The sequence below is a fragment of the Sus scrofa genome, chromosome 3 (assembly GCF_000003025.6).
Source record: "Sus scrofa isolate TJ Tabasco breed Duroc chromosome 3, Sscrofa11.1, whole genome shotgun sequence".
In the NCBI taxonomy this organism is placed as follows: domain Eukaryota; kingdom Metazoa; phylum Chordata; class Mammalia; order Artiodactyla; family Suidae; genus Sus; species Sus scrofa.
Genome location: NC_010445.4, coordinates 9,576,421 through 9,589,894, shown reverse-complemented (window position 1 = coordinate 9,589,894; position 13,474 = coordinate 9,576,421). Strand labels below are relative to the sequence as shown.

At 55.7% G+C, this 13,474-nt stretch overlaps 1 protein-coding gene across 6 annotated transcripts in view; it reads right to left on the bottom strand.

The window, feature by feature from the left end:
- Window positions 1–13,474, bottom strand: part of CUX1 (cut like homeobox 1) — a 352,855-nt gene that overhangs the window by 80,105 nt on the left and 259,276 nt on the right. For 4 of the 6 annotated variants that reach the window (XM_021086269.1, XM_021086267.1, XM_021086268.1 and 1 more), the window contains exons 10-11: window positions 10,472–10,576; window positions 4,023–4,211 (exon numbers count right to left, since the gene is read on the bottom strand). In XM_021086269.1, coding sequence (XP_020941928.1) covers window positions 4,023–4,211; window positions 10,472–10,576 — 294 coding nt within the window. The remainder of the gene's footprint in view (window positions 1–4,022; window positions 4,212–10,471; window positions 10,577–13,474) is intronic. The other 2 variants (XM_021086270.1, XM_021086266.1) reach the window with 1 other exon arrangement.

Genomic DNA, 13,474 nt, shown 5'->3' with positions numbered 1-13,474 from the left:
CTCTGGCACGAAGCCCCTGGCTTTCTTCCCTCTGGGGCATCTGCATGGCTGCTTCCCTGGCTTGGGGCCACCTTGACTCCTCCTCCCCACCAAAGGCTCACCCCTTCCTCTCCTTAAATCTGTGCTCACAGTGCCTTCAAGATGCAGCCAGGACAAGGCTCTGGGAGGCTTGCCCCCCGACTCCTGGGCTCTCTGACCTAACGCCTCCCCTGTGCCAGCCAGGTGGCCGGGTGCTGGGCTGGGACATGCACGGGAGTCTCCTCCACAGCCACGGGCTGGACGGCCGGCCTGGCCTCTCCTCACTTCAGCGACTTCCTCCCCAGGACAGCGATCGTCATGACGCCCCCTGCTGGCGAGCATCACATGGGACGTGGATGTCAGAGCTTCTTGCCCTGAACCGGGGATGATGCCCATTAAAACGAGGTCAAGGGCAGCCCCGGTGCAGAGTAAACGCCCGGTCGGTGAGGGAACTTGCGTAACCAAAGGGGCAGCGTCCAGAATTGAAGCAGCTGAATGAGCGTGGAGAAGTAGCTGTTGGTCTTTTTTCCTGTCCCCACCCCAAGCGACACGGTGCGCTCCAGAGGCTCAAAAGGGTCCCTCAGAACCTTGAGAGTGGCGTGAGGGGGTGTGGAAGGTTGAGGAGGCTTGAGCGGTTTGGAAAAAAGCCCCCACGTGATTCTAACACACGTGCCCACCAACCTAGCAAGCATCTGTAAAAAATATAATTTCTGATCTTTAAAGCATCTGTAGACAATATAATGTCTCCCTAGGGGTGAGGGGCATTCTCTTGGTGAGCCCTTCTTGCAAACACCTGCTTTAAATCAGAGCTCCTGATGGCATTATTTCTGCGTGGCAGCGAGTACGCTGGAGGCGACGGCCGCAGTACGCTGCCTCCGTCCTGAGGTGTTTCCACAGAAGACCCTAGAACATCGTTATCAGGAACAGCAGCCTTGTCAAGGCACTTGGGTTATTTCATTAGTTACGAACACAGAATCATCCTTGACAAGTGACACTGGGCTGGAGTACTTGTCAGAGCAGTACTGAGTCCGTTCCAACGTCTGTTTGAAGGTCACTGGATGCACCCCTGTATGTGGACAGTGACGGTGAACTTGGCTTGTCAGAGTGGCACACGGGGAGAGAGGCTGGTAAACATCCGACTGGCAATTTATCCTCACGAGTATAAACCAGTTATGTAGGGAAGAAGTATTCGCTGCAGAGAGAGGGAGCATTTCAAGGTGCTCCAGAAAGCGAACCAGTCAGTCCCCAGACAGGTCCCGTTCTCGAGTGTACCCCGGTGTCCCGGCCGAGAAGACCTCAGCGAGCTCAAGACTAAAAAGACTCAATTATCTCGAGACTCCATCCTTGAGACCAGAGCCTCCTCCCTGAGCGACTGTCCTCAAGTACATTAGCCTTTATCTCAAGGCCATGGTCAGTGTCCATGGTGACACCACGCATCAAGCCCAGAGATGAGAGGCAGCTGGAGGCTGCAGCATCCCCCGCCAGCCATCCGGACGCGAGCCCCGTGCAGCGTGTCCCAGGGTCCCCAGAGCTGGACAACAGCGTCCAAGAAGGAAAAGACTTGAGGGTGGGGGAGGGAGGCGGAGGCTCAGGGGCAGGGCTTCCAGCCGCTCCCGAGGGGCCACCGTGGCTGGACCGAGACCCCAGCGCAAAAGCATCAGGTCGCCAATCTGACAGGTCTCATTCATAAAATATTTTCCTAATAATTCTTCTGCGGCTTCGTTTAGATTTGAGACTATAAATTACACACGTTAGAGAAAAAAAGCTCTGGGAAGTATCTCATTCAATTAACCTGATTCCTTTGGGTGAGGGAGGCAGATGCGCTCGTCTGGGGCCGGCTGATGCCCTCTGCGTGCGGGTCGGGTATCAGGGAGATTTGCACTCCTGGCGACAAGGGGTTAAGATAATTAAAACCCGAGAAGTCTTGTTACTAGAGGATGTGTTTTGATTATTAAATCAGATGAAGATAAGGGAGTCATAATTTTGGGAGAAGTATTGCCGAATTGTTTCATTAACTTCACAGTATTAAAGAATTCCCCCAAGATACGGGTGAAGAACATTAATTTGTGAAACTGCGTTTCATTTTTGGTGAAGGCAAACATTAAACCCTTAACTGACTTTGAAGCAATTGCTGTATAATAAAAACTGTAAGGTCTATAGCCTCCCTCCCAGTCAAATGTATAATACGTTCCCGTCGCACCCTCTAACTGTAACAGAGGAGGGGAAGGCACATTATCTAACGGCAGCGCCACTCCTGGGGTCAGAGCCGGCGATCACACGAGAACATGACATTTAATCCCGAAATAAAAAGTGAGCACGGTCCTCGCTGGGCAGGCCGAGGAGCCAACAAGAAACACTGCAGCGACAAACGCCCGTGGATGCCGCTGTGACCAGGTCGCAGCCACCTCCCCCCCTCGCCAGACCGTCTCCTCCAAGGGGCCCCGGCACCCGGCAGGTGCGGCTTTGCTCAAGAGGCAAAGAAGAGTTTAGTGGGGGTGTGCAGTGGGTGCACCGGCCCAGTGAGGTCAGGCCAGCGAGTGGCTGGGAGGACAGAACTGCTGGAGGCTTAGTTCTGCGTCAGAAACATGGTCACGCGTGCCGGGTGGCCAGGCAGTGGGCGGGTGGGGGGGAAAATCTCAATTTAAAAAAAAAAAGCAGAATGGGCCCACCCACATTCTAGAATTACTTTAGGCAAGAAAAAGTTTTCCTGTTATTTTTGCAACTAACTCTGATCCACTTTCTTTAGCGCACGGGACTATAACTGGCAGTTGGTCACTGACTCATTCATGCTGGCCTCACGCGGGTGCCAAGCGGGGGTGGGGCCTGGTGGGCAGAGTTGGGGGGGATGTAGAGCAGGAGCCCACGCTCTCACCCTCCCCATCCTGTCTCTTCATCTTCACGGAAGATACCACCAAGGCGCCCTTTCTGGTGCTGACGCGTGAATCTAGGCCTGTCTTCAAAGTGTGCGTACTTCAACAGATTGGAAATACCTTAAATAAAGTGCAATTTAAAAAATACAATGTAAAAGGTTCTGGGTTCTGAATTTGGGACACAGCTTTACGAGGAGCCCCACGAGGCTCTAGCTTTTGCCTAGATTGTTGATGACTCCATCTGGGAGGTAAGAGGCTGATGGTGGCGGCTCCGGGTGCTAAAGCCACACCACGCTTGGGGCCCTGGTGTCTGGCACAGGCTGGAGGGTCACAAACTGTCCCCTCGGGGAGGGGGGGAGCAGAGTCCACAGGGCTTGATGCAGGCGTGCCCTCGGGAAACTCTTGGCTTTCATCGTGTGTGGGCGCAGGGAGGCTGCAGTTTCGGGGTGCTGGGTCCTCCTGCCTGCAGCCTCCTCTGAGAGCCAGGAGGCCAGCAGAGCTGGACTAACACGTCTACAGACGGCCTGCACCCTGACAGGGCTCCAGCCCATGCAGGTGAGGACACAAAACCCCTGGGTCCAGCATTGAGGGCCTCCGAGTCCTCAGGCGGCCTGGTGGCTGTGGGCACTGAGGCTGGGGGATTTCTACCGTGGGCTGCACACAAGGAAGGCCAACCAGCAGGGACGTGCCACCAGGGCAAGGGCTGAAGGGAAGGGGTCAAAGCCCATCCCACCTCGCTGCCTTGGGCTCCAGGACTCTGCTTCGCTGCCTCACAGAGGTCAAGGCTCCCACGTCTGCTGTCAATTAGGACTAGTGTCCTCCAAGCAAGAGCCCGGGAGCTCCCACGTGACATGTCCAGGGGAGCTCGGGCCTCCTTACACTGCCTCATTAGAGGGAAAGGCTCTGGTTGGGCTGAGCTCAACTGAGTCCGCCACACTTCTGCCCTTCAAGGAGAAGGAATGTTTAAGCATCACCTCTGCAGACAGCAAAAATGAGATACACCACGTGTGCAACGGCCACAGCGGGGCAAACGGGGTGGCTTCGGAGGCGAGGCTGGTCTCGGTCGTTACCCTGGGGGCCCGAGCGCCGCTTCGAAGAGCCCTGTGCCCCCCACCCCTCCGCGCGCGCCCTTACTTTGAGGGTGCTGTTCTTGGCGCTCAGCTGCTGCTCGAGCTGGGAGATCTGGCTGGCCGAGTTCTCCCGCAGCTTGGTGAGGCTGGCCTGGAGTCGCTGCACGTCCTCCACCAGCTGGGCGATCTCCCGCTCTTTGGCCGCCAGCTCAACTTCCAGGCTGGAGCGGGTCAGCACCTCTATGGCCTGCTCCTGCGGAGGAGAGAGGAGATGACAAAACTGCAGCGGCTGCGGACGGGCGCTGGGGGTGAGGATGCCGGCAGCGGGGAGGATGCGGGGGCTGTGACGTCACCGCCGCCCCCGCGCGGACTGGACCCGCCCAGCGCCCTCCCAGCACCACCTTCCCATCTGCGTGGGGAGCTGCCGCCTGCCGTTCCATAGGCGTCTCCTGAGCGTCCACCGGGTCCCAGGCACAGAGCAGGGAACACAAGGGGCGGGGTCCCTGTCCTCACTGAGCTGGGTCCAGGCCAGTGGGATGGGGCAGGGGGGTGTGATGCCTTCAATATGTTTATCAGCAGCACAAAGGCTGTCAGATGGTGCTAAGCGCCACAGAAAAACTATATGCCTTGGGGTTCCTGTCATGGCACAGCTGAAACGACTCCGACTAGGAACCAGGGGGTTTCGGGTTCGATCCCTGGCCTCCCTCAGTGGGTTAAGGATCCAGCATTGCGGTGAGCTGCGGTGTAGGTCGCAGATACGACTCAGATCTGCCATTGCTGTGGCTGTGGTGTAGGCTCTGATTGGACCCCTAGCCTGGGAGCCTCCATATGCTGAGGGTGCAGCCCTAAAAAGCAAAACAAACAAACAAAAACTACATGCCTTGATCTGGCCTAAACTGGGGTGGGAAAAGGGTAGCTGTGGCCCCCCTTGGCAGGTGCAGCCATACCACTCATGGTGTGCCTGTCATAGGGCTCTCACATCTGGGGACAGCCAGCCAGCAGGGGAATAATTTTTCCCATCTCCCTCTCAGGAAATTGAAGGCTTTTGTCATTTAAGAATGTGAAAACTATGGCGGTACCTCAGAAAACTAAACATAGAACTACCATATGACCCAACAACCACACTCTTGGGCATATATCTGGACAAAACTTTCCTTGAAAAAGACACATGCACCCACACGTTCATTGCAGCACTATTCACAATAGCCAAGACATGGAAACAAGCTAAATGTCCATCGACAGATGACTGGATTAAGAAGATGTGGTACATATACACAATGGAATACTACTCGGCCATAAAAAAAGAACAAAATAATGCCATCTGCAGCAACATGGATGGAACTAGAGACTCTCATACTAAGTGATATGAGTCAGAAAGAGAAAGACAAATACCGTATGCTATCACTTAAATCTGGAATCTAATATAAGGCACAAATGAACCTTTCCACAGAAAAGAAACACACGGACTTGGAGAACAGACTTGGGGTTGCCAAGGGAGAGGGGGAGGGAGTGGGAGGGATGGGGAATTTGGGGTTAATAGTTGCAAACTATTGCCTTTGGCATGGATAAGCAATGAGATCCTGCTGTGTAGCACTGGGAACTATATCTAGTCACTTATGATGGAGCATGATAATGTGAGAAAGAATATATAAACCAGCTATAATGGAAAAAAATTAAAATCATAAAAAAAAATAGAATGTGAAGTTTTGTGTGCAAAGTGAGTCCTTTCTGTGTTTTCACCCGCCCCTGGCCCCAGAGCCCCAGCAAGCATCTTGCTGTGAGCTTATTAAAGAGGCACGTGCGGTCCACACCACCTCTGCTGTGACCGTGCTCCCTGGGCAGTGCCAGTGCACAGACTGCTGCCAGTCCATATGAGACAAGCACAGAAGTGGAGAGTAAGTGGTTAGACACTTTTATAGCCATCCGCTTTGGGGGCATTTTTATTGTCTTTGTAAAATGATAAATCTGCAACAGATTGGAAATTGAAAAAAAAAAAAAAAAAAAAAAGCTGTCCCTCACTGCAGAGCATTTGGGAAGTGCCACCCTAGATGACGCTGGCCAGAACTGAGGTCAGGAGCCAAGGGACGGCGGACACGCCCTCCCAGTCGTGGGGACAGTGAGGAGGGCACGTGGAGGGGGTCCTGAGAGGGGAGAGGAGGGTGTGGGTGGGCTGGTGGATCTTTTTGGAAGAAGTGGGGTTCCATCTCAGGGCAGGGACGCCACAGGTGGGCACAACAAGGGTGGCGGTGGGCAGGGAGCAGGGCACAAGGAAGGGGTGACCGCTTGGGAGGGCAGCCGGAGGGGCCTGGACTCAGGGAGACAGGATGGAAGTGATGTCTAGGGAGGGTGGCCTCATGGCGATTTCAGTATTTTATTTTCATTTATTTATTCTTTTTAAAGGCCACATCTGTGGCATATGGCGGTTCCCAGGCTAGGGGGTGAATCGAAGCTGCAGCTGCTGGCCTACACCACAGCCACAGCCACAGCCACGCAGGATCTGCTCTGCATTTGTGAACTACGTTCAGCTTGCAGCAAGGCCAGACCCTTAACCCACCAAGGGAGGCCAGGGATTGAACCCGCATCCTCACGGACACTATGTCAGGTTCTTTAACCCGCTGAGCCACAACGGGAACTCCCTCATGATGATTTAGGCCGAGCCATGGTCTCTAATTTCATTTATTTATCAGTCTTCCAGTCTGAGGGATGGCAGTCATGAAAACCGTTTTAAGTGCTCTTGGGTAAGCATCTGTAAAACAATCCAAAAGTGATCTGGGCTTTTCTGCAGGCAAGTGCACGTCACCCCAACTCGGACAAGGGGTTCGGGTGACCTGTCAAAACAGCAGCTCTCAGCGCAGCTCTGCACCCAGGCTGGGGACTGGGGCACAGGCAGTCCCAGAGGGACGTCTGCTCAGCTCCTGGGGTCCAGCCTGGCCACAAGCTGCCCACGTGATTGTGGGCATGTCAACGAGCTCAGGAACCTGGGCCACGGACTCCTCGTTCATAACACGGCAGCACACAAATGAAATGGGATAACACCCCCCAAAGCAACAAGACCTTGGAAATTAAGACAGAAAAGATCATCTTACTCCAAGCCCGGGTGAGCTCACTTGCATCTCAAACATGAAGGCATCCTGTGGGCCCATCGTGAAAGATGCAACAGGAAACGGAGGAAGAAAGAGATGGGGCCGGGAGCTGAGCAGGGGCTGAGGGTGGAGGGAGCGACGTGCCCCCGGGTGGGGCTGCCGGCCCGTGGGCACGAGCAGAGGGGAGACTGCAGGACAGGGCACGGGAGGCACTAGAAGTCGGGGGGGCGCGTAGAGGGGGTGGTTGGCGTCTGGCAGTTCGGGGGCCGTTGAGATCATCACCGGGAAGGGAAGCAAACGTGCATTCAGGGGCCAGGACCACTGGTCCCTCCTGTCTGTCCTCAACTCAGCCGCACGCGGATTCCCTGGGGGCTGCAGCAAATGCACGGCTTCTGGACCCTGCCCTGCTGGCTGTGCTGCGGGGGTAGGGCCCAGGGACGGCCTGGGGACGCGCATGGGGCTCGGGGTCAGGACCCTGGCTCGGCCAAACCTCCAAAGGAAGGAGACGGACTCCCCTCAGTCTGACAACAGGCCCCCGGGGGCAGCAGGACGGGGTTCTGAACAGGGTCCCCGGGGAGGCGCCTTCCCACCTGCCGCGATTCACACGGTCGGGGTTCGGATGGGGTTCCAGAGGGAAGGGGGAACGTAGAAACAGAAGTCACTGAGGTAGGAGAACCCCATTAAACTTTGTCCCTGTGACCCCGAGCGCCTCCCTCGCTGTGAAATAACGCAGCTTGCGTAACAGCCCGAGATAACCATCTCCTTTGTCCCGCAGTCATTTTCCCATGAAGCGTGAGTGAGGCACAACAGCGTTACTCAATGCGAGGGGGCCCTGCTGCGAGGTGACCTGGGCCGGGACCCCAGCCCACGAGGCAAACGCTCGGAGTCTGGGCCAATCTCCCCGGTACTGACCCCACGGGCTTGCGGTGAGGGAACCAGAAGCTCGGTGTTACTTTTCTTTCTCATGTCCCCTCTATTCCTGCCAACCCCAAGTGGCCAACTCGGGCCTGCTCCATCCGGTATGTTCACCTGATAGACAGGTATTTAGGTCCAAGGCGTGGTGCACCAGAGCGCTAGACAAATATCTGCCCGTAAATACTTGACAAAGGGCCCGCAGGGCTCCCGTCTTCTTGAGTGTACACGAAGCAGGGGTGGCTTGACACAGGGGAAAAAGAGTGGACTTTGGAGCAGGGCAAACCTGGCCTCATACACCAGCTCGGTCGCTTTCTAGCTGTGTGACCTGGAGCAGGTTCCTTAACTCCTCTGAGCCTGTTTCCTCACCCGCAAAATGAAGGTAAGAAAACCTCCCTCCAACGACTGCGGCAGACACGAGATATCCGCACAGAGGCCCGCACGGCCCCTAACGTGGAGCAGGAGCTGGCTGAGCGGCGGCTCACCTTCCAGAATCGGCAATTCCCTGAAGACCCCGATGGCCCGGTTTTGGCTTTTGCAGAATCTATAGCCTCTACTGTTTCTCTGCCGAGTTCTGCCGGCCAAGCCCAACAGACATCTCGCTGCTGGCCTGCTTTCCTGTGTTTGCTCCCCGCCCGGCCGGGGCTGGAGCTGGAGTTGACGGGCTGTGTGGGAATGCGCCCCCGAGGGGAGCCCTGGCAGGGCTGCCCGCGGGAGACTGAAGCGGTGCCATGTAAATAGTGCACTTAGCTGATGATGAAGTGCTTAAGCACCCTAGGATCCACAACTTACTCTACCTGCGAAAACATTCATTTCCTTCTGAAATGTTTTGGTTGCTCCAGTCCAAGATGGTGCCAGAAATCTTTTCAATCCAAACATTTAGCGCAGGGGCCCCATGTAGACACAGGATGCATGGTTTTCTCTAGAGGACCCAGAGCGACCACAGAGGCCGGGAGGAGCCGTGCGGACTCCGTCCTCGGGGGCCTCCCCCAACGTCCGCCTCGGCGCTGGGTCCAGTCCAGGTAAATTTGGAAGAGGGGATGGTGACAGAACCAAGGGGACACTCCAGGCAAAGCTAATACTGGAGTCCCGTGAAGTACAAAGGCTGTGATGGTTGCTTAAATGGAAAAGTTTTCTCTGTAACCTGAAACACTTAAGTCCTGGTGTAGTGAATGTGCACTTGGAGGAAAAAAAAGATCCAGTCTTAAAAGGGGTCTTTACACGAAAACTTTGTTTTGGACCCCGTCCTGGGGAATAATTTAAAAGCTCCGGTCTGAGGAGGCAGGGGCCCCCGCCGAGTGCTGGCTCGGCCACTGGGGCCGAGTGTTCCGGGGCAAGGGGTTTACGGCCAGGGAGCTTCTTCTTCCTCATCTATGTAAAGAACTAACGAAGCCCCGCTTCCGGGGCTGGGTGGGATGGTGGCTGTCAAACTGACATGTGACCTTATCACAGTGGGGTGGCTCCCACCACACACTCCTCTCTCCGGGAGGGGCCTCGCTCTCCCAGTGTCCCCTGCAGGCTGTCCAAGCTGTTGCGAAATAAAAGGACACCTACGAGTGCGATGCACCCATCACAGGCCATCAGAGCTGAAGGGACCTCAGGATCACGTGCTCTTCACACACCAGAAACCGAGGCCTCTTTGCAGTGTCACAATCCGAGTTAATCACGGGACGTGAGCTAGAGATGGACTTGGCTTTGAAGTGGGGGCTCCTGGACCAGGTGCGACGACTGGAAGACTAGCCACCACGGCTGGCGGAGGATGGATTAGGGGGCAGGGCTTGGTCTGAGGGCTTCGCTCAGATCGTTTCCAGAACCCATTTTAAGAATGATGCAACTGAGACTCAGGGCGCTTAAGCCACTCGCCCCAAGTCACACGGGTGGAAAACGGCAGACAGAGCTGGGGTCGGAGCTGAGGGGTCTGGCTCCAGGGTCCTTGGTATTAAAGATTACGCTGCTCCGTATCGCCAGAGAGCACTGAAAGCAGGAGTCTGCGCGCTGCTGGTTCACAGCCGCCTTGACGGAGCTGGGGCAGCTCCAGCGAAGCGCAATGTTCATTAATCTTAGAAAAATCAAGCGGCCAAAGGACCAAGACGGGCTCCTCACTCCCTCGGATGCTCGCACGTCAGGCGAGACCTGACCGTACCGCAGTCTTACACTGTTCTTCCTTCTGGAAGGACACATCCTGGAGAAGACCAGACCTCCAATGCTCCCCGGCAGGTTCGCCAGCCTCCAGCTTCCGATCGCCACCTGTCGGCCAGTGCCCCCCACTCCCCGCCTCCGCCTCTGCACCGGGCGAGCGTCCCGCGGACCGCCGGGCACTGAGGCTCCACCAGCAAAGGTCCTCGTCTTTTAACAGGTTCCAGCCCCAGCCTGTCACAAGCACTCCCCCCTGAGTGGGCAGTCCTGCGTCAAATGTGATCTTGAAAAGGGATGCTCTAAAGCCAAAGAAGGAAGCGGCTGTGGCACACAGAGGTACCGGCGCGCGGCGACGGGGTCCCCGCGGGGCCCGGCTACCCACCACGTCCGGCGCCTTCTGGATCTGCGAGGCCAGCTGGAGAGAGTGGTTGGCCGACGAGAGCTGCTCCCTCAAGGTCTCTGCCTCCCTCTGGGCCACCTCTGCCCTCTGAAGGAAATGAAAGGGGTGGAAAGAGAAAGTACATTCAGTTTAACAACTGACAATTATTACAAGAACATTCATCAATTCACGCCTGACTGACTATAATTGATTTTCCTAAACACTCAACCTAATAAATGCTAGAAAAAAACACAGAATGTGATGGATTTTTATTTTAAACAGTACAAGGAAGAAATAATTGAGCGATTATGACAGTAATTTAACGCTAGGAGCAAGGAATCCCCTGCTGATACTAGCGCTCCGGCCCACTGAATTTCCCAGACTGAATAAATACAAGTGGAAATGGAGTCTTTTGATTCAATTTCTTTCTATTCTCATAGACCAAGAAGATTTTATTGCAGGATTACTCCTGGGAGTAATTCTCACGGGTAAACAGTGAATTAAAGACACTCTGGCCATTCTCCTCCCGCAAACACGCACGATGCTGTGGCTCTTTCCCTCCCACGAGTATTTCCATAGACGGACGGGGTGGGAGACGCCACTTCTTTTGTGAGGACCAGGCTCATTTCAATGTATTTAACCCTTCACCTGGCAACGCTTTCTAACATCACGGCTGGCATTTCCAGCCAACCAGGCCGAGCTGGGGCTGCGAGGGGGTGAGGACGAACGGAGCCACGAGCGGACGCTTCTGTCATTTCCCGGACAGGGACGTCGGTGCCGCTGGACGGCGAGGACAGTCACTGCAGTGCCCGCTGCTGCAGAGGCAGGAGCTGGGCATTTGGGACCCGAGGGACCAGCACAAGCGACCTAACTCAGCTCACCAAGCCTCCACCTTCCCATCTGTAAAATGGGAACTCCGGCTCCCTCTCAGCAGCCTCGGGAGGACCCACCCTTGCAAACACACTCCTTCAGAAGTGTTTTATTCGTCAGGACACTTGTCCTGATTTTATGGTCACGGTGGAGACCAAAGGCAAAGACAGGTGGGAGGCAGTGGCTGACGGACGCTGGGCGCGTGGACTGAGGCGTGATCAGTGCTTCTTTTCTGTCGGACGCACGTTCTGCTCACAGAAAAGATGAGGGAGCGAAGCCTGGCCGAGCGAGGCTGTTTTGTGTGTTTTCTTATTTTGCGGTGCCACAGCGTGTGCCTACTAATGGCTAGGAAAGAACTGCAAAGAGAAGCGAGAAGTTAGCCTGCCTGGTCCTGGCCGATCCGTCTAGTGGTACGAGGATGGCATTTGGCAGCCTTAAGCGGGTCGTGACGGCAGCGAAGATCCACTGGCCTGCATACAGACAAATTAGGGCATTTCTAACAGCAGCTACTCCTGCCCAGGGTGCTGCTGGGGGCCTCCTGCCCTGCTCCTCTAGGAGCTCTTGGAATCGCACTTGATCTAATTCCCACGGCGCCTGGCCGGGCCCGGGCACCACCTCCCACCCTCCCCGCTGCAAAGTGTCTGGAGGCGCTTGTCACCAGAGGCGGTGATGTGACCGGCGTGGGGAGGACGCCGGGGGTGACTTCTGGTTCACGCTAACGGCAGGAGGGCCTCCCCGTCAGTGAAGACTCTCCCCCGAGTTCACTTCCAGATGAGCCACTGCACGTTTTTCTGATCATCGAGTCATGTTGCTGAAAAGTTTACTCATCTCTTTCTCGTCAGCTACATTCTTGGGCATAAAATCTCCACGGCTCTGCCAGGAAGAAGGTGTATTTTGACATATTTCTAGCCTCTCTGACTAGGAAAAGTATTTCTTAGCCTAGTGGAGAAGCAGCTCTGGCGGCAGCCAACGAAACAGCAGCACCTCCCCCCCAACACTGGCTGTGAGGTGTTCCAGAAGCATCGGAACTGGGCAGGGGGTTCACGGCCGGGATCTCACGCGGCCATTCGGCTGCTGGGAGCAGAGCGCTGTCTCTTGTCAGCAATGGCTCACGGCAGAAGGCATCCAGCTAATGACTTCATCCTCCGTTGGCATCATTGCTCAGCGCTTCTGCACTTAATCCAGTCTCCATGTTCACGTACAGAGCTCTGCGGCCCATCCCTGGTGGTCACGGCCTTTTATCACCCTTGGCCGGACCTGGCTACAATGGCGCAACTTTTCGATTGTCTAGAATTTGGTAGCGTGGGTACGTCAAAAACAAAACGAGCTGAGGAGGTGGTTTGTGCAGCTAAACATGCACAAAACAGAAAAATTAAAAATAAAAACAGCCTAAGAGCTGCTCAGGGAGGGAGTGGGGACTGGGGGCCAACAGCTGCTGGGGGGAGTTGGTCTCTGGGGCTGTCAAGGCAGCAGCCCCGCGGGCAGCCGAAGCGGGAAGGAGGGGTGCCGAGCTGGGCTGGCTCCAGGGATCGCTTGTTCCCGGGGCCTCCCATCTTCCTGACGACCATGGCCCAACCAGCTGAGGGGGTGTTTCCAGAACTGGCATCGACAGCGGGAAGGGAAGCTCTGTGCTGGTTCCTTATCTGAGCCCTCAGACCCGGGGCCCTGGCTGCACGGGACACCCAGCTTCCCGTTTCTACTGAGGCAGAGCCTGGGTTCAAAGGCCAGGGCTCCGGTGGGCGGCGGGTGGAACCCTGGTGTGAGCCCAGAGTCTGGGCCAAGCCTGCTTGCGTTTGGGTGCTGCTTCGGTCCACAAAGGTGGAAGGCTGCCCTGCAGGACAACTGGCCACCAGGAGGTAACAGAAGCCAGGTGCCTAGAGGTGCCCACTACGTGGTAACAGACCTCCGGTGAAGAATTATTATTTTCTGGGCCCCTGGCGTGTGCTGCTTCAGGTAGTCATGATTATCTTAAAATGAGGAAAAATGAAAACCTTTCAAGACTTAAAATGTTAGGGGAAAGTGACCAGAGCCTGTCGCTGGTCTTCAGGTCAAGCTGCAGCTCTCCTCAGCTGTCACCGAGCAGGCAGGAAGCTGCTGTAACACTCCGCTTCAAAATTCCTCCTCAGGCCGGCACAG